The following is a 20,409-nucleotide window of genomic DNA, read 5'->3' as shown; positions in this document are numbered from 1 at the left end:
AAAATGTCAAGATCTGATGAATGTGCTGCAAGATATGCTCTGTGATAAGGGGCCATGGTGACCGTGACCTTCATTTGTTTGCCCACAGCAGTGACCTCATCAGCTGGGTATCACCTTGCCCCAAGTGGCCATCCAACAGAACAAGCGTTGCACACTTTCACGGCTTGTTGAGCTGAAGAAGTGGAAGGAAATGCTTTAATCAATGTTCCGTGCAAAGCCAGGATTTATTAAGGACTTTTTCTTTGGTTTTGGTTTCTGACAGAATTACCAAAGTTAACCAGATGGGTCTTTGTAATCTTTATGAACTGGTTGATACGCGTAACACAAGAGGTTCTTCAATGGAATGGAATTTATTTTAGCGAGGGATAATTAACGACATCATCGGTTGTCTTTGGTGCCAAACCAACTACTGAAAAAGTCTTCACCTGCATGCCATGTCACCACTGAGATAATAAATAGTATCTCATCTCCATTCATGTTGTGTCTTCTCTGGGAAGAGACCAATCAGGAAATGAAAAACCTTGTCAGCTATAAAAGTAATATATGCTCCTATGAGAGTTCCCTCTGTTTAAACAGTTTGATTAAAATCGTCATATCCTGTCCCTGAAGATGGTGATGGATTACGATTACCTAGGCAACAAGACATTGGAGTTATAGGCTACTGAGTGCACAAAAAAGTGAAGGGGGTCACTGCCAAAAAGGTGAGTATGTCCTCTATCAAACTACCCTCCTCCAAAGCAGACGAACAACATCCGACTTTTTCATGAATGAATCGCTGGTAGGCTGTGTCAACATTACTCACACCTTCTCTGCGGTGCAAGAATGATTCACGACCCCCTGGGGTAGGTACGTATGTGTTGAGAGTCATTCACAGTGTTGATAGCTTGCAGCATACAGCAAAGCGAAGCATGTTAGAGTTGCACACATTTATCTTCTGTCTACACAACACTACTTTTATCATGACAGGCTGAACATTCTCAACAAAGTGTCTGGTGGTCTGGATCCATCCCGCGGTGTTTTCCGATCACTGTACAATAGCTAAGAGCCGCGACTGTACTGCAGCGCCATTAACAGTCTCTCTCACAGTCAGGAATAGATCGTCAACAGGTCCCTGTGGTGAGATCACAGCTAGCAGCATGTTAGCGCTAGTGCCTGGTACCGAGAGCGGAGTCACAGAGCAGTGAGGTCACCATGTGTATTAGCCCACACTTGTTAGCAGACACTGGTACGAGTTGTGAAAGGTGCAGAAAGGAAAGGTGTAGGCTATTTGACGACAGAAGCAAGAGTTCTTTGTTAACCTGCGGTGGAATGAATGCAGTGGGATGCTGGTGGTGTGAATGCTGTGGAAAGATCCTCGGATAACGAGTGAAGGTGTAAAGGACGACTTGCAGAATGTGTTCTCACGAAGCACACGGAGAACGTAGAGGCCCCATCCCTTTACTCCCCACACTGCCGAGAAAAACTCACAATGTTTGGTGTCCAATATTCACTCTACAAATCTCCATCACTGCAGACGAAGCAAACACAGACATTTTAGGGTTGAACGACGACCCGCCTTTTCAAGAGGTCTGTAAACTGAAAACCGAAGACACATCGGTAGAGCTTTATAGTAGCCTACCGTAAAACACGTCACAAAAACAACACAAAACAAGGATATTTACCTACATCATCTAAAAGGATAATCAGCTTTTTATTTCAAACCGTAAACCAGCTGAATCCTCTGGAGGTTTATAGAGGCTTAAGTGACATCTCCACAGACAAAGAAACAGTTTAGAATAATCGAATCAAGAGAATGCCTACGTACACCACCATGTCATCATGTCCAGCTGGCGATCAGTACACGGAGCCCAGCTGTAATCAGAGAATTAGACTGTCTTGAATTATCGTTTTTTCACCGACTGTAATTCGTGTGTCACAGCTGTACATATTTCACTATGCCGGTCGTTACCCAGACTCATTAGAGAGTAATTAAAAGTAAAGACCGCAATTATGAGCAGCTCTTCAGCAGCATCCTCGGGGACAGTCCTCCATTTCTGAACAGGCGACGGCGCGGATTATGCTATCGGTGAGGGTGTGCAGTTGCTGTTCACATGTTTATTCATTTGTTGTGGATTTTTTGGTGGTTTTGTTTGGTCGTTGCAGGGTGTCTGAAGACGTGCCTGAGCGTCAGGGTGGCGGGGTTCTGATAAGTAGTTCATTTAGAGAGTGAAAATTGATAACGGGAAAAGGGAGGGGGGCGGGAAAGGGGGAATTAGGACGATTCTAAGGGCGCTGGTCAGACGGGGCCCAGTAGAAATGGGACTTTTGGCCCAGAGTACAAATTAGCCATGGGGCCCCAGAAACCCTAGCAGCGCCCCTGATTATAGCAAGACAGGTCTTCAGGAACTAAAGCAACAGCTCATTGGCGCCATCCGAGTTCAGGTGTCATGGATGATGACAGGTGTTACTGGGTGGCAAGAGCCCCTTCTAGTTTACAGACTTCAAAGAGGAAGGAGAATCTCTACGGCAGATGAAGGCAAGCTGCTGCCGGTCCAGTTAATTCAGTGGGATAATTGGATTCACACAGGGATAAAACAGGATTCAAACTACACAGTGTTTTACGGGATCCATACAAGCTGCTAAATCAACTCAAGAACGTAATGGAGTGAATGATTCTTTTTTATTTTATGGACAAAAGATTCACACATCCGTGTCAGCAATACAGTGGGCTTTCTGCAAAGTAACTGTGTGCTGGCCTAGGATCCAGACCGTACCAGATAATGCACAAGGATGATACAGTGATGAAAAAAAAAAAAATCTCTCCAGAGATGCAAGCTTCTGTTCTACTCCTTTGTCAGTAGGAACCATGGGATACACAAACACACACACATACATACCAATCACACAACACACACACTGACCAGTGCATATTCACAAATGTGGCCACAAACACAATCAAATGCAGGCACAATAATGGAGAAGGTGATGATTTCGCAGCCCGGAATGCACAGGATAAACTGGACACAATGTAAATTTCAGAATCGTTCTAAATTGGGCTCGCCTTGGTTGCTATGGAAACGGTGTCAGACAGCCCGAGAGTGTCTTTCTGGCTCCGGTAGAATTTAGAGAGACATTTCTAACAACAGACACACAACCACACACATCCCTAAGTACAGGGACATTCCCCTGAAGCAAGTAGGGTGAAGTGCCTTGCCCAAGGACACAACGTCATTTGGCACAGCCAGGAATCGAACCAGCGACCTTCTGATTACTAGCCCGATTACATGTGCAATGCAATTCAAATGGTTCACAAATATACTTCACGTTTTATCCTCCAGTGTCCTCTTGGTGGATGATCCTGATCCTGCATGTTGTCTGTGGGGGTTCAGCTGGGGTTATGGTCTGTCTGGTCAGTGTGAAGTGACCTTGTCCTCTTGGTACAGTCAAGGCTGATGGAACCTCTGACACCCTCTCATGCTGTGTAATCTGACAGCAAGAAGAGAATTGTGTTTCCATCTCCCTTAGACCCAGATCTGACAGAGCGCAGAGCATCCCAGTGCTGTCAGCTGTCACGGGTTCTAATAATCAGATCAAGACCTTTCCGCTTCTTCTGGGGTTCCCCACTCTATACAGAGAGCCTGTTTCTTCTTCTTTACTAAAATATATGACACTACCAGTCCATCTTCCTACTGGGGGCATTGTAATGTCAACATACGTAACCATGAGAAATCATCAAAACCCTCCATTGGAATTATTCAAATCCGAGCTCATCTCAAAATTCTAAACCTACAATTTTGTTTACTAAGGCATTAATTATTTCTTAATTAGTGAACCCTAAGGTGTAATGTGTGACCCACATTTGACTTAGTTGTCCATTCAGAGGCATCTACTGATGCAAACCAGGTTATTCTTCCTCCAGCAGCTGTAGGCTGATGCATCATACATTCACAGTTTACCAGCCTACTAGTCCCACTCCAGAGTGGAGATTATTCTGTTTTCTGACGTTAATAAATAGGAATATGGTGCCTTGTTACCATCTGATTGGAACGTCTTGATTTTGAGCCGTCAAAGAAAATATAGGCTCACAAACAGTAGCTCATGCAGTCCTATCGTTATTATTGATGTACACACCGTGTAATCATGTATGCGTTGTAGCAATCAACATTCGGATCTAAACTGTCGTTCAGATGAGACATTGGTGCGTCAAGCTGGTTGAGAGAGTGGGCTGCTTGTCAGTCACAGTCCACTCATATTACCGATATTAGTCTCCGCTGAGAAAGCGTAACCAGAGAGGATTTAACACATGATATGCAGACAGCTGCTATCCAGTCGGTTCACTTTATCCTGACAATTCCGACTGAATTTTTCGTCCCCATTACAGGCCTACGCTATTCTGCCTATTATGGCCTACTTGGGTTTATCCAAAGCCATAGCGCACTAGCAATTTTTGTTTAAATCTAACCTCTGAAAACCACAACACTTTGTTGACCAATTATTCTGCCGTGACGTATCACGACAAAAGTCTCCCTAAAACCATGAAACTGCAGCGGCGAATGCTAACACAATTATCCTCAAATTCATTAGCTAAGTATAGGCCTATTTCCAATGCCTGTAGGGACCCGGGAAAAGGCTATCGCATACGACTTGTTTCCACTGGCTAAACAAGCTCCATGTGCCACGTTGACCTTTGCAGTGCGTCCGCACTGTCTGAAACGATTAAGTTTAGTGCTGTGGCTGCTAGACTACAATGCAACCACCAACTGTCCCCAACTGCACAGCTTCACGAGGAATACAACGCACACAGAATGGCCCCGGTGATCATTGTTATTGTGCCGTCCGCGGTGCTGTAGTCTAGCCTGCCCATTTCTCATTCTCCCGTTCTTCGAGGGCTCTCGATAACTCCTATCTACGGATGTGTTAATTGGGCTTTCAGCAGGAAGTTGGCTTATTAAAGCCATCTGACATCAAGCAAACGCACCAGACCAAAGCCTCGGGAAATTAAATGCTATTTGAATTGACCTTCAGCCAATGTGCTCACATGGATAGTTCTGAAACGGCTCTTGATATGCAAGGGGTAGCCTACACGAATAGCCGTAGTTTAAAAAACAGCTCTCCTCCGCTTTAAATCCAATGCTAATGTGACTTCAACCGTTATTTTAGAAGAATTGAGTGATGAGAAATTGTTAGTAAAAAATCATTTCTGTTAGAAGTTTGAATTCAATCTGCTATAAAACATTTCTTTATTTATTCGTGTTAAAGACACAGTACATATGGTATTTACGTCAACACAATTAAACTTCTGGTAGAGACAAGACAAAATGTATCTCAATCACTATAGTTATAGTAACACTTACAAAGATGAGATCCTTGTGCTTACATAACCTTCTCTTATGATTTGACATAGTTCTCTTCATAACAGTCCATGTAAATCTGTCATGATGTGCATCATGTTGGACAACATCGAACTTCAAATATTCACATTTCAGCACTTCACAGTGCATGCGACTTGTCCAAAGTGGAAAGCTGCACATTTAAGTTATGCACACATTCTAACTGCTGTTTTTAGAATATTAAACTACCTACAATATCTGGCTATCCACATTATTGCAGACAACGGAACCTATGGCAGGGCTAGTTTGCATCCTGAACCTAACTGAACTGAACACAAGTAACATGGGACTGTTGCCACATGAACCATTAACAGATCTTATCAGTCATCATCTGATATTACCACACATATCCCCACCCACAATCACCTCTGACCTCCTGATCAGCATGTAGAAGATGATGAAGATGAGGAAGATGAGGACCAGAAGGAAAGGAAGAGGAGATGGGAGGGATTTGACAAAAATGTACTATGTGCTGGTGAACAGAGAAAATCCTATGTTTGTGCAAAGCAGTGTGGTGTGAGGAGTCAGGTGTCAGGTGTCTGAGCGGTGAGGGAGTCGGGCTAGTAATCTGAAGGTTGCCAGTTCGATTCCCCGTCATGCCAACTGACGTTGTGTCCTTGGGCAAGGCACTTCACCCTACTTGCCTCGGGGTGAATGTCCCTGTACATACTGTAAGTCGCTCTGGATAAGAGCGTCTGCTAAATGACTAAAATGTAAAATGTGTGAGGTTCCGGCAGTTGCCATGAGAACTCTATGGCTCAGATGGGGGAGAAGCTGCTCGGATTTGGGAAGTGTTGCGGAAGGAAAGTCGGTCAATTATGTTTGATGTGCGAAAAGTGGACGGGCTGGCACAGCCACCAGAAAAAAAAAACCCCGAAACTTGTCACTATAGCGACAGAGATGATAGGCTTTTGTGAGGGAGAAGGAATCAAGCACACACACACACGCACACAGAAACAAACACGCATATTTATGACATAACAGAACTGCAGTAGGTAGACAGGAACATTTAGATAAGCACTGAAGCAGGTTGTGCTTCTTAGACGCTTACATAATTCTATCTCATCACTAGCTCAGACAGCAGACTGGAGCAAACTCGATCGATCAGCAGCCCTCGGCACAACAGAGGAGGGGAGAAAGGTTTCTTCCTCCCAGACGACAACACAGCTGGGTTCAGCCGCTCAGGTGCAGGGAGAAGGATAATCCCTGTAGGGAGTCAGGTGGCTGAGCGGTTAGGGAATCGGGCTAGTAATAATAAGGTTGCCGGTTCGTTTTCCCGCCATGCAAAATGATGTTGTGTCCTTGGGCAAGGCACTTCACCCTACTTGCCTCGGGGGAATGTCCCTGTACTTACTGTAAGTAGCTCAGGATAAGAGCGTCTGCTAAATGTAAATGTAATGTAAATGTAATGTAAACCCAAGAGAGATGGACAAGGAGGGGAAAAAAGAAGAAGAATGAAGATGAAAATGAGGGTGAATGTGAAAGGTGGTGTGTAGGATCAACGGGGGGCTTGGGAGTGCCTGGAGCATGGATGAATAAACTATTAGAACTGGCTTTGATGGAGTCGGAGAATGAATGTGAGCAGTACACCAATGTTCATGTGCTGGGAAGTGGTGTACTTGAACAGTGTCTACAGAGAAAGGGAAGAGGGAAGTCGATGGGACTGTACCAGAAAATTATGCACTACTGATTGAAATGTGGGGGACATGGTTTAGGTCACAACGAGGAGGAAGAGAAGGGGTCTGGCCATATATATATATAAAGACTAGATGTCTTACGGCGGAGTCTAGAACGTCCGCACATGGCGGCCATCTTGCTACAGTCAACTCGCTCACCCATAACATTGTGTTGATGCTACATGTACTTTTTAAATGACCATAAGTTGCTAAATTTTCAACCGATTTTTAAACAGTTTGGTTTGTTATCAACGTCAGAGATTTCGTTACGCCACTGCATACTTCTATTCTATAAAAAACAAAACATAATTATTCATAAGTATGCAGTGGCGTAACCACATCTCTGACATTGATAACAAACCAAACCGTTTAAAAATCGGTTGAAAATTTAGCAACTTATGGTCATTTAAAAAGTACATGTAGCATCAACACAATGTTATGGGTGAGCGAGTTGACTGTAGCAAGATGGCCGCCATGTGCGGACCTTCAACTCCGTTGTCCAGCAATGCGGACGAGACATCTACCCTTTATATACATCTATGGGTCTGGCAAGGTGGACAGCAGGAATGACCAACACCCGTGAATCAAGCTTGGAGATATCAGTGTTATACAGTACAGTGCTTTAAGGTTTCCTTGGTCAGGTCTCACCCACACAGTCTTTGCTACACTCCACCACCTAACATTGTGAATCTAACCACTATAACATATTTTCATATATCTTTATATTTTGTATACTGTACATACTTTGTGTTTCTCTGTTGCTACATACAGCGCATTGTTCAGACAATGAACTTAGAACCCTGTCACCCAATCCCAGCTGTAGAAAAACTGGAAGAGCTACATGATTGAACTACCTGACATTACAGTGCACCGCTTGACATATTCAATATTTACAGTATAAAGTAGATTTTTCCACTAGCGATTAACTCCCGTTACAAAGAACTTGTGCTTTATTTGTTCAAACGCTCATGACCATACACCCAGATCCACACACGATAGGTATAAAAGAAACCATTCCTGTATTCAGGAACAGTTTCCTAACATTTGAATGTCTCTAAAATGCATTTAATTTGGAAGAGGCCAGTTAGATATTATTTTTTTAATGGTAATTTTAAACAGGAAGTCACCTATTACTCTCAACCTTTGAGACAGGAAGTGACCTGCTGATGTGCCCCAAGAGCATAATGTCTGACAGCAGGATCCCTTTTCATTCTGTTCAAGCGCTGTTCCACAGTTAGTGCTACATGTGGGGTTCACATTGATTCTCATTGTCCCTTCTTGAGAGCAATTTTCAATTTTACTTTTTACACTTTGGATACAGCATTAGAGTTCCAGTTGTTTTGTTATGTGTCCATCAAATGTAGTCGAGATCAAATGCCTCAAGATCATTGGCCCATTTTTCTTAGCCTAAGTTTAGCATAGCACGTCACCTGACCAGCTGTCACATAGGCCTCCCTGGGGCAATTTTATAAATAGATAGATGATCGAGAAAGAGGGATTTAGGGAAAGGAAGGTGGGTTATGGCAGAAAGGACTAAACATTTCTAACAGACAGTCTTGAAATGGTGAGCCTTGTTTGTAAAATTAGAATCAATAGGATGGTTATTTTGTTTTCCAACAAAGAAAAATGGCTCAGCAAAGCAACAGCGCACTTGTCAACATTGCCTCACCTGAACTGTAAACGGTGGGTTGCAAATCAAAATGACAAACGTGTGCGCTGAAAATGGCTTGTCCAAAGGAGAAAGCGTGAGTTGAGTGATGACGTTTATCTCGATGGCATCAAGATTCGATACGGGGCTGAGTTCAAGGCAGTGCACGTGGTTCTCTTCAAAAAGCTCTCGTCTCTTCGTCACTTATCTCGGCAAACGCCTGCAAACCCCGCCGCTCTTCCTGCCGCACTCAAACACAGATCTCGATGGCCGTCGCCATCACCATCTGGCTCTTGGCCTTGTCTCGGCCCGGCGAGTGGTGCTGGCCGGAGTCGTCTCTGGAGGAGAGCGGATCGGACAGGACGCTCCGCTTGAGCGGCGCCGGGCGGAGGCAGGCCGTCCCCGGCGGCGTGGAGGGCTCCGGGTGTCTGTGGGAGGAGCGTAACGAGGAGGAGGAAGAGGAGGAGGACGAGGAGGTCACGCAGCTCCCAGGACACACGCCGGAGCTGGACCTCTCGCTCCTCTTGGCCCGGCAGGACGCCCGGCGCCGCAGCTCGCTGACCAGCTCGTACTTGACGAAGCAGAACACGTCCTTCACTCCGCAGCGTTTCTCCGGCTCGGCGGCCAGAAGCCTCTGGAACATGCGCAGGGCGTCGTCCGTGAAGCGCCGCCACTGGGACGGGTAGGCGCTGGTGGGGCACCCCGCCCTCTGCCAGCGCCGGAACTCCTCGTAGAAGGCGTCGGAAGGCAGCGCGGCTTCCCAGGGGAAGTTTCCCGTCAGCATGCAGAAGACCAGCACGCCAAACGCCCACACGTCCAAGCTGGTGGTCACGAGGAAGCCGTCTGCCCGGCTGGCCCGGCAGACCTCCGGCGCCGTGTAGGGGATGGTGCCGCTCACACGCTTCACCCGGCAACCCACACGCCGTGTCATGCCGAAGTCAGCCAGCTTGACCCGCCGGCACTCGCGGTCGAACAGCAGCACGTTCTCGGGCTTGACGTCACGGTGTACCAGGCTCTTACTGTGCATGAAGTCCAGAGCCAGACCCAACTGCTGCATACAGCGCTTAACCATCTCCTCTGGAAGACCCACCTGGACAGGGGAGGGGAGGAGAGGAGGAGGAGGGAGAAAGATGGAGGAGGACAAGAGGCGGAAAGGAGGAGGTGTGGACAGATGGACAAAAGATTAGACAAAATAAAAGGTAAGTACAAATTAATTGAGTACCGTGGGACCAAGAGAAGAGTACAATACAACACATTAGACAACATTCAGATGAAGACAAACAAGCTTAACAAAAGAGGCTGATTTCTAACAAGCTTCCGTAAGCATGTTGGAGCACAGCATTCTCCCACCAAGACGTGACAAAACGAGAGTTGTTCTCTGCCCAGTTACAGAGAGGCTCCAATCCCACGGGAGCTTGTTAAAACTACGATGGAACCATAACACTGCATCTGATTGGACGACAGCAGGAAGCTGAGATGATGGGACAGGAGGAGTGCCCGGGAGGAGGGGTCAAAGTCCTACCTGGGGGGGGATAATGTCAAACAGGTCTCCGGCGGGGGCGTACTCCTGTCCAAACACGTAGCTGTCCTCCGTCTCGAAGAGGACGTCCAGCACCTTGATGATGAAGGGACTGCAGCCCAGGGTGCCGGTGAGGCTGAACTCCCTCAGGAAGCTTTTGAGCTTTGTCTTGTTCTTGGTGACAAACTTCAGAGCCATTTTGGTGCCTGACGGGTTGAAAAGACACAGACATGTAGAGGGTATACATATTCTGAATTAAGTCCGGGAGTTCATTGACTCGCACGTTTTATTGATTCATTTGAAAAATGCTGTGTTACGCTGTTAGAAACACAAATCACTTCTGGATCGCACATTTTCTTGTTGCAGGAAACAACGTGAAATCTATCTCAGAGGGACAAGTTCACATTTCAACTGTCTGTAAGTATAAATTGCGGGTTCATGCCTCATTGCCTCTCAGTACCAGCTGCCAGTCTGCGGTGACGAACACAAAGTTTCACACACACACACACACGCAGCTGTGAATACAGAGCTTCTTAGAAAATGAGCACAGCACATCTACCTCTCAAGACTCATTCAGTATTCAAGTGTATCTCCTGACCATTTTCAGACACTCAGTGATGCTCTTTAGCCCACAGTAGCCTCGCACCCTATTTAACCCTGCCTCTCACTCTGAGATAAGCACAAACAACCAGGCTGACACCAAAGTAACTTCTGACCTCCTTAATCCTTCCAAAACTCTTTAAACAGTGCATTATCTCCACTTTAAATTCACATCAACATCCAAAAAGATACACTAGTAAATAACATCCTAGAGCAGGCACCAGCCTTAAAAACTAACTAACTAACTAAAAGATTATGCCGATCATGTTGTAACCTTGGTCTCACATTGACTCTGACTCACCCTGTGTGCGGTGTGCCACCAAGTCCACCTTCCCATAGGTGCCCTTGCCCAGCTCGCGGATGTGCTCGTAGTGCTTAGCTACGTCCGCGGCCGACAGGGTGGTGATGGCCAGGGCCTGCATGTCCTCGACCGGTACCCCGCCACTGTAGCCCACCTTGGAGGAGGGTGACCCTCCGCTGCCCCCGCGCCCGGACGGGGACAGAGATAGGCTGGCCTTGACGCTGTGTGGCAGGCTGGGGACGAGAAGACACAGAGAAGAAGGACATGTGACGATGGAGGGGTTTCCAGTCAGTACGCAGGGCTTTGTAATGCTGTGCACAGGTGTAAGGATCGGACCTCTGACGTTGTTTGCGTGTGTGTATCTGTTATCTGTGTGTGTGTGTTTATGCGTGTCTGACATGCATGCCACTGGGCGTGTACGTGTGTACCTTCGCATGTGGCTGTGTCTATGTGTGGAGCTGACAGCACTCAATAGAAACTCATTAACATGCGATCAATCAGTGAGTGGAGGTCTCAGAGGAGATTAGGCAATGTGCTGGGTAAACATATCTGACTCCAAGTCCCTGTGGGTAGAAAACTGCTAAAACCTAAACCAGAGAAGCCCCTCTGACCTGACTGGAGTGAGATCTACACACAATACTGTCCATTACTGGGAAATCGATATGGGTAGGTGGAGGCAGGCAAACAGCTGACACAGACTGGGTTAAAGTGAGTTGCTATGGAGGCATGGTGGAGATTTTCTACAGTGGAAACACTAGGCTCAGACCTCAGGTACATATTCATCTCCATACAATCGATAGCGTGACAGGAGTAAAAGGGATTACTTTAGCAGTGCTCAGTAAACATATTTGGATTGTGGTTGCTCCGGGCAGTCTGGTGAAGTTGCTGAACCCTAGAAAACTCATGGGACAGTTTAGTAAGGAATGCAGTGGGACCTCTAGGAGAAAGTGCCTTGTGTCTTTAGCATAAAAAGATTGATTAGATAATTCCTGATAAATCGTGGATCTAAATAAGTAGTGATTTGTATCAAACCTGAGGCCTTTGATATGTTCATTGTGTCTGTGTGGAATGGATGAAACTGAATCGACTCTCTCTCTCTCTCTCTCTCTCTCTCTCTCTCTCTCTCACACGCGCGCGCACACACACACACACATACACACACACACAAAGAGATGAGTAATCTGTCACAGACACAATCAATTGTTAATACATTTCACACGTAGATGTAGTATTAGAACTGATCTTGCAGGCGCATGCAAGATTTTGTTCACTGTTCCACTCTTCACTTGGCCAATTAGGATTACTCAGCTATGTTGCAGGAAGACTGTAATAAATATTGCAGCATACTACATTAAAGAGGAAAAACACTGCGGATGCAAGCGCTTGTTTCCCTGCTGCCTTGTTGCCCTCCTTGTTTTCTTGATTCCTCACACGCAGAGGCTGAAAACAGCCGCAACAAACTCCACCAAATGTTTTCGAACTTGCCATCCCTTTTAGATCACGTTGGAGGTCACAAAGGAAAGTATGGAACCTTGAGTAAGGAAAACTCAAGGTGTTCTACTGAAGACAAACTGTATGTTCCTCATACTAGGGAGTCAGGTGGCTGAGCGGTTAGGGAATCGGGCTAGTAATCGGAAGGTTGCCAGTTCGATTCCCCGTCAGGCCAATGACGTTGTGTCCTTGGGCAAGGCACTTCACCCTACTTGCCTCGGGGGAATGTCCCTGTACTTACTGTAAGTCGCTCTGGATAAGAGCGTCTGCTAAATGACTACATGTACTTTGACTAAAGCTTGGTAAGCGATGAGGGACAGTCAGAAACAGGCTGACTGAAGTTGACGATCCTTCCTGCTTTTATAGGTCCATTAATCATAATGCACTCAGACAAGGGAGAGTTTGTTTACCAGCACTCCTTCAGTGCTGGCGGGCTCCATGCTCCCTGGGCTCTACAGAGTAGGACACATGGCTAAGGCGGCGAACTTAATCGCATTACTCAACCCCCAGAAAAATAAAACCACCCCTGAACCCAAGACGTGCAAGCTCATTTCCTTTGCACAACATGATTAGGAGACCCCAAATGGGGCGAGGGAGGAAGGGAAAGATGGCACCTTCCGCTGAAGTGACGCTGTGAATGTGAAGTGGAACGCTTCCGTTTGTGTTTCAGCTGTGTGGATGTGGTGTGTGTTTGCATGTGTTTGTGTGAATGTGAGAGTGAGTGAGTGAGTGAGTGAGTGAGGGGAAAGACAGACAGAGAGAGAATGTATTTGTTGGGGAGAGTGTGTGTGTGTGTGTTGTGTGCACTTGTTTGTGCTCACGTGTAAACACGTGCGGGTGTGTGTGTGTGTGACTGTGTTTGTGTGTCTGCTAGCGGTTTGGCAGTGACAGCCCTATCAAAGAGTTCCATTGTGGCCCTATCTCTGCGAGGGAGCAGCTGTTGGGCTCCAGGAAGCCTCTTCTGGAGTCAGCCCCAGCCCTCCTCGGACACACACACACCCTCACACACACACACACACACACACACCCTCACACACACACACACACACCCTCACACACACACACACACACACACACATACACACACACCACCTCTCAGAACCCTGTCCTGTCCTCCTGTCAGACCAGGCTGAGGAGGAAACAGGCCAGCCAGTACACACATTTAAAGGGTTTCATTCTTCCTGGGTTCATGTTTTTTTTCTCAGCTTTAAATCGCTCACAGCTTTGATTGGACACTTTCCTCAGACAATGAACTTGAGTTTGAAAGAGAACACATCCAAACGTCTTCCTTCATAGTAAATGGAACAACAAAAGCAAAAGGCATCAATTGCCAGGGTTCAGGCAATCCAGACATTTGCAGTCCCTCTCTGAATACCAGGACACTGTTATATGCACAAGACACAGGCCACAATGTGTTCTTCAGGACTATATCACACCTTCCTGTCAATGACAAGGATGCGATGACAAAGTAAACCCTCACAGGTCCAGACCCCAGAGGGCTCAAGGCGGAGCCAGCTGACCTTTGCTGAGCGTACACTTGGCAGGACATGAGGATCACACTGAACCCTACGAGACGATTGGCGTCCACATCTTTTGTTTCTATTCAGCCTCGATTCAGACTCGATTCTGTCACAAAGAGAGGCCTTTTCTGTTCCTTGTTGTTGTCGAAAAACATGGGAAGTGGTTGGCTTTGTTACAGAACGTTTGAGTTCATTCGTATTCCCTGTTCCACGTAGCGCGCCATCTATGCTATCCTACTCGAACGTTTTGAGAATTTATTAAGCCCAACACAGGGACACAGTGATAATTAGATCGTTTGATCTTACAGGAGTCGGCGTTGAGAAATTAACATTACATTTCCATGGGAACCATTTTCTTCATAATAGAATGCAGGGCCGCTTCCAGCGTAGACTTTTTTTCCTTGAGTAATGTGACAGATCGTACATTCCCTGTAACTGTTTAATATCTACTGTGCGCTAACTGTCTCCATTCAAACTGTTTTCATACCTTAATGCAATCAAGAGGAAATTCATTTGCTGATGAGCTGGTACACCTCGTCAGTGAACACTTGTCACAAGAGGAGAGGATTGCCGTTAGTGAGGTATGAATAACAGTTTGATGAATCACTTTAGATATTATACTTTGTCACAGCATCGGTCAATTAAAAATTGGACCAATTTGAACTCAATTGGGATTTTCTTTTTTGTATATGCATCACCTAATAGACCAGATTTTATTTTTAAATCGATGAATGTGTTTCATTCAGATCACTCCCTGCTTGTATATAGTTTATACTGGTTATTCTTTTCTGGTATCTCTATAAGCATCACACAAGGGTTAGACAATCGTGAATGTCTGATTGATGCCAATTGTTGATAAAAAATAAATGCAAGAAATAAATTGATGTTCCACTTTGTCATCTGTTGTACTGTGAAAATGTAATTTGCGGCACCAATTTAACGTGAGTATAGAGTGGAGGCTTCTGTTGGTCTTTCTGTGCTGTCCATTCCATTCTTGTGGGTTGCCTGGCGACCTTGAGGGAAGGGGGGCTGGGTTAATGGGTGGGTAGGAAAGGGGGAGGTGGGGGGGGGGCGATCTGACCAAGCAACTTCCCAAACAGAAAGTCAATCACAGGAGGTTTTCCTCCCATTTAAAGCCAAAGAAGCCTCTCTTGGAAATGTAAACATGGGACTAATCAAATAAATAATTAGATTGTGGTGTCTGCATCACATCTCTGTTGCGACGACCTCTCCTCCTCAAAGACAGTCATTATCTGTTCAGACCGATCTCCTGTGTCCAATTTCCCATCAGGAGCCCAACCTTTGCGCTCGGAGCAGCCTAAGTGCTCACACTGCTTTTGTGTAGCGCAGACTGGCCCATCAGCAGCTTCATTGACAGCCTCCAGAGCCCTGGCCTGTAATGATGAGAATTATTCAGAACTGATCTGTCAGCGATTGGGTCTCGTTAAACCAATCAGGAGTCCATTTGGGGTAGGGTTTATCTCCATTATAGTCGGTACAAGGGGTGCTGATTGGGCAAGTCATTTTCCTGATGGCTGAGGTAAGGGCCTGTCTGGGGTAAGATTGGCGGACTGTACCAGTGATGGGGAAAATAGTGCACCCATTTGGATTCATCTGGGTTGAATTCTTTGAACCACCTTCGGTTTAACATGTCACGTGTGAAACTCTTTGTAACTGATATTCTCTGTCTGGAAGAAAATGACCATGCTGTCATTTTCTTCCACTTTCAATGTGTTTCAATGCTGTCAAACTGTTTCAATGTGTGTCTTTCAGTTTGCATTCATAAGAGAATTGTACAAAAGAACAAAACGTCAGTCATCCTGAGAAGTCCTGACTTTTCACTTCCTGTTGGCTTTGGCAGTCGTTCAGTCTCCAGTAAATAACTGAATCATCTACCTTAGCAACTCGAGCAGCAGCGCCCAGGAAGGGGGGCTAGCGAGTTAGAAGGCCTGGCGCCCTCCTCAGTCAACCACACACACACACACATGCACACACACACGCACGCAGACGCATACGTGCGGCCACACACACGTAGCCTAGAACACCTCCAGCCGAGCTGTGATTGGACGACCAGGAACCTGGGCCACGGCCACTCACTTTGACAAATCACCTTTACTCGGCCGAGCCTGCTTTCATGCGAGCGCTTGCTTCGTGTCCTCCGCACCCCGCTGTGGTCCATGCGTACCGTGTGATCCCCTCTCCACTCTCTCTCCCTTCCACCCACTCTCCCCTTCCCTTTATCGACCCTCCCCACACCCCACCTGCCTTGCGCTTTTCCCTCCCTCCCTCCCTCCCTCCCTCCCTCCCTCCCTCCCTCCCTCCCTCCCTCCCTCCCTCCCTCCCTCCCTCCCTGCCTTCCTGCCTTCCTGCCTGCCTCCCTCCCTCCCTCCCCCCCTGTCCCCTCCCACTCTATCCACCCCACCTCCCCGCCTCCCTCCCTCCCTCCCACCCCCCCTCCCTCCCACCTCCCCTCACACCCACCCCCCCTCCCCTCCCCCCCTCACACCCCCCCTCCCTCCCACCTCCCCTCCCTCCCCCCTCCCACAGAGCGACCTGCTGCTCTGGGATCTGTCAGACACGGATGGTGACGATGAGGCCTCAGCCAGGACACACTGGGACAGCCGCGGTCCTGAGACACGGAGGGGCGAGCTCCAGGGTGAACACGCGCATGGAGAGGATCCACACACACACACAACACACAACCCAGAGTGCAGCCTGGAAGCTCCGGGTCACACGGCAACACACAAGGCAATATGCTGGCCACAGCTCATCAAGCTGTACTGACATACGTAAGTGCTCCATTTATTCTGATACTTCATTGCTGCTGTGATAGTGTGTTCTACGTGCTTTGCTTATTCAGAAATCGTGCACACAGTGTTACCTGAATGTTTGAATTTCCTTTGGGATCAATAAAGCGAATCGAATTGAACATAGAGCAATAGCAAATAACATAATGGGAAAATACTGCAGTGCCACATCATGAGAAAACACAACAGTTAACATTACTGTCATGTATGCTGCCATAGAGAAGAGAACTACTCTGTCTGAATACAGTTACTCATTATCAACAACCTCGAAAAAGCAATCAACCGGGAATTATAATTGCACCCAGTCACCCAATAAGAGAACAGACTGTACTTTTCCCACTGGTACGCACGCGCATCTCTGATGCCTCGGAGCACTGGGAGCGATGTAAGTTGGACTGAAGCGATGCATCCGTCCCTAAGGCGGATACAAGAGAATGGGGCCCTTTGATGTGAAATGGATTAGGGAGTGTGACTCCACGGGTGTTTGTCTGTGTGTGTGTGTGTGTGTGTGTGTGTGTGTGTGTGTGTGTGTGTACAGTACAGTACATGGGCACCAAAACCACTAACGTAGGGGAACGACTGGTTGTGGGTTGATGGGTTAGGGATGAAGGTGGAAGTGGGAAGTCTGAGGGGGGTGGGGGTTAGGGTGGAGGGCCACTGAGATCCAACAAACCAAAAATAAATGACCAACCATTTAAACGAGAGAGGAACCATCTCTTCATACACACCAATGAAACACCATGATGTTAGGATCCAGCATCCAGTTCCTAGCCTTTAGACCTTAATATCTGAATCCCTGATGCTGATAACCAGGGGTGCTGAGTAGGAGAGCTGCAATCCAATCCATTTCAATCCCTTCCTCTATCCCTCCAGTCTGCCTCGGTTAACTCATTCCGGAATGCAACCTCAAGAGAAGCTTCGACCTGCCCCTCCACACAACCCAGCACATCACATGACCTGTCCCTAAACTCTATCATCCCGTGGAAGCCTCCAGCTCTCTCTTTCTCTCTCAGTCTCTCTCTCTCTCTCTTTCCCTTTCTCACAGTCTCTCTGAACTGAACTCCTCCTCAGTGCACTGAGAACCTGTATACTACCAGCCAGAGCACACAGATTTTTCACACCCCTCGATGCAAACTGTGAAGCTTGCTGTGTTCTGTGATGTACGCTACATTCTGTAGTCGGGCCATGAATTATAGAGAGAGGTGGTGAACTGCTGGGGTATAAAGGAGCACTCGTTTATTTCATTGTTCTGTGACGGCATTTGAACAAAATATGACCCTACGAGGGTGAGCTGAGTCAATGTGTTGTTGACAAGGCATAAAGTGTGTGTGACAAAAATGAAACACACCCCTTAGCACCAAAGACCGTCATTAATAGTCCATTATGTACACAGGGCCTGGCTGCTTTTATTGTCCGATAGAGTCAGACATGCATTATCCGGCATTACTAGGCATTATGAGTGTTATATTACCCTTCCCCGGACTGAAGTGTGGGCCATTATGTCTTGAATTATCCTTACTGCCCTCTTTGTTGATCTGTTTTTTGATGCTGAATAACAAATGCAAAGCATTTCTGTAAAATGAACTTCTGATTTAATATTTGCTGGCACCATGGAGAAAAATCACATGGAGAACCGAAACCATCCAAGCTCATGAATAAGTATAATTTCATTATATATCTGTATTCAGGAAAGAACATATTTACATATTGAGTGCTTATATTGACTGCAATTTACCACCATAAAATGTTAATGCTATTGACAGCTCTCCACTGTATGAAGCTCAGACCTTGTTGAACCTTGGACTGATTTTAGGATTGCACCATTGCTATGTTGAAGACGTCACTTTCTGTTCACAAAGTGGGCATATGCTGTATATTTACAACTGATGTGTGGATGTCCCCAGTCTTACTGACTTTGCTATCGGTAAAACGCCGAACATATTTTGCATTTGAACTGACACGATGACGCTCATTGGGGACGAGCTTTACGAATAGAAACAACCGAACACAAAACAATAGAGTCAGTGCATGTTCATCATTAAGTTATCATTAGCCAAATGGATTTACACGGTATTCAAGAAATGTATGTGTTGCTAAAATTAAGCAATATTCATAACATCGTAACATGTAGGACTTGTAGTCCAGAAAGCACCACGTCCATTTACCTGCGGGCCACCTGTCTCTCTTCTCCATGGTCCTGCATCGCGCAGCAAGCAGAGCACCTGCGCTCCGCCTCTGACCGATTGATCCACCAGTGCCAATGACAATTAACAGAATGGATGCTCTTCTGATCAATTAGAATTGGACTTGGAGAGAAAAGCACATGACACAAACATACTACATGAGTTTTCCTTCCAAGTGTTGCAGAACTTCGACAATTTATCTGGGCTTCTGATGAAAACCTGTTCTATAATCTGTCTCAAAAACGTAAACACTCCGTTTCGTTTCAGTGTCCGTTTGTTGTTTGTTGTTTTCGTGCGTAAAGGCGCGTCTATGTTTCAGGCTGTTCTTTGGCAAGGTAGATAATTAGCTCCTGGCTAGTCAGAGATGAAGGGATGCCTTTTGCAGCTGAAGCCGTGAAAAAAGGTTCTCCAATTCTGTTATATTCTTCTGTGGAGAGCATACACCGTCTCAACCTGCGAGACAGTGGGAGGCGGGTGCGTGTTTATCTTCTGCTCTTCTAGGGGTCTGCCTGACCCAAATAAGCATCTCACTGTTACATGCAGGTCCTTTCGTTTACAGTGCTCTTTTCAGTATGCGGGTGAAACTACATGCTCTTCCACCTGTAAACCCATTCACTCGGCGGCTTCATTTAGTTTAATGTGTAACAGGCGAGATGGGTCCGTTACTTGAGGACTTCGTTTTCCAACAGCGTTCACAACAGTTCGCCACTCCTTTGACACAACGAGCCAGCTCTTTCATTGTTCGCTTGCGCTTGCCTCGGCGTCTCCACCTTCTGGGCATCGCTCAGGCTCACGTGCACCGGGTCCTAGCGCCTGGTGCCAAACACTAAATAAATGGCTCTTGCTAAGCTTTTACTCTGGATGAACCCAATGACTGTTGCATAATTCAGTTGCTTGGGACTTTAAGTACTTTATTGGGTAACAACGTGGCAAGACTTTCTATTAATTTAATAGTGGTTGTGGTTCCCATCACATGTTTTTCCAACAGGCAGTCTCCCAAACATGTTTTGCCGACCAGCATAGATTGGATTGAAGCAAGGGGATTGAAATACATTTACATTTAGTCATTTAGCAGACGCTCTTATCCAGAGCGACTTACAGTAAGTACAGGGACATTCCCCCGAGGCAAGTAGGGTGAAGTGCCTTGCCCAAGGACACAACGTCATTTGGCATGACCGGGAATCGAACTGGCAACCTTCGGATTACTAGTCCGACTCCCTCACCGCTCAGCCACCTGACTCCCTGTAACAGCGATGGTCTTATCAACCTCAGTGCGTAGTCCCTAATCCTCTTTG

The 20,409-nt window shown here is 46.5% G+C and overlaps 1 protein-coding gene across 1 annotated transcript; it reads right to left on the bottom strand.

Annotated features, from left to right (window-relative positions):
* Window positions 1-7,541: 7,541 nt before the first annotated feature.
* Window positions 7,542-19,333, bottom strand: sbk1 (SH3 domain binding kinase 1). The gene is made up of 4 exons (XM_067245017.1): window positions 19,097-19,333; window positions 11,114-11,346; window positions 10,216-10,418; window positions 7,542-9,783 (listed from the first exon to the last, which is right to left on the bottom strand). The coding sequence occupies exons 1-4, from the start codon at window positions 19,132-19,134 to the stop codon at window positions 8,944-8,946; spliced, it is 1,314 nt and encodes a 437-aa protein (XP_067101118.1). The 5' UTR covers window positions 19,135-19,333; the 3' UTR covers window positions 7,542-8,943.
* Window positions 19,334-20,409: the final 1,076 nt, after the last annotated feature.

Source organism: Osmerus mordax, chromosome 10 (assembly GCF_038355195.1).
Source record: "Osmerus mordax isolate fOsmMor3 chromosome 10, fOsmMor3.pri, whole genome shotgun sequence".
Lineage (NCBI taxonomy): Eukaryota > Metazoa > Chordata > Actinopteri > Osmeriformes > Osmeridae > Osmerus > Osmerus mordax.
This window is presented reverse-complemented; position numbering and strand designations above follow the sequence as displayed.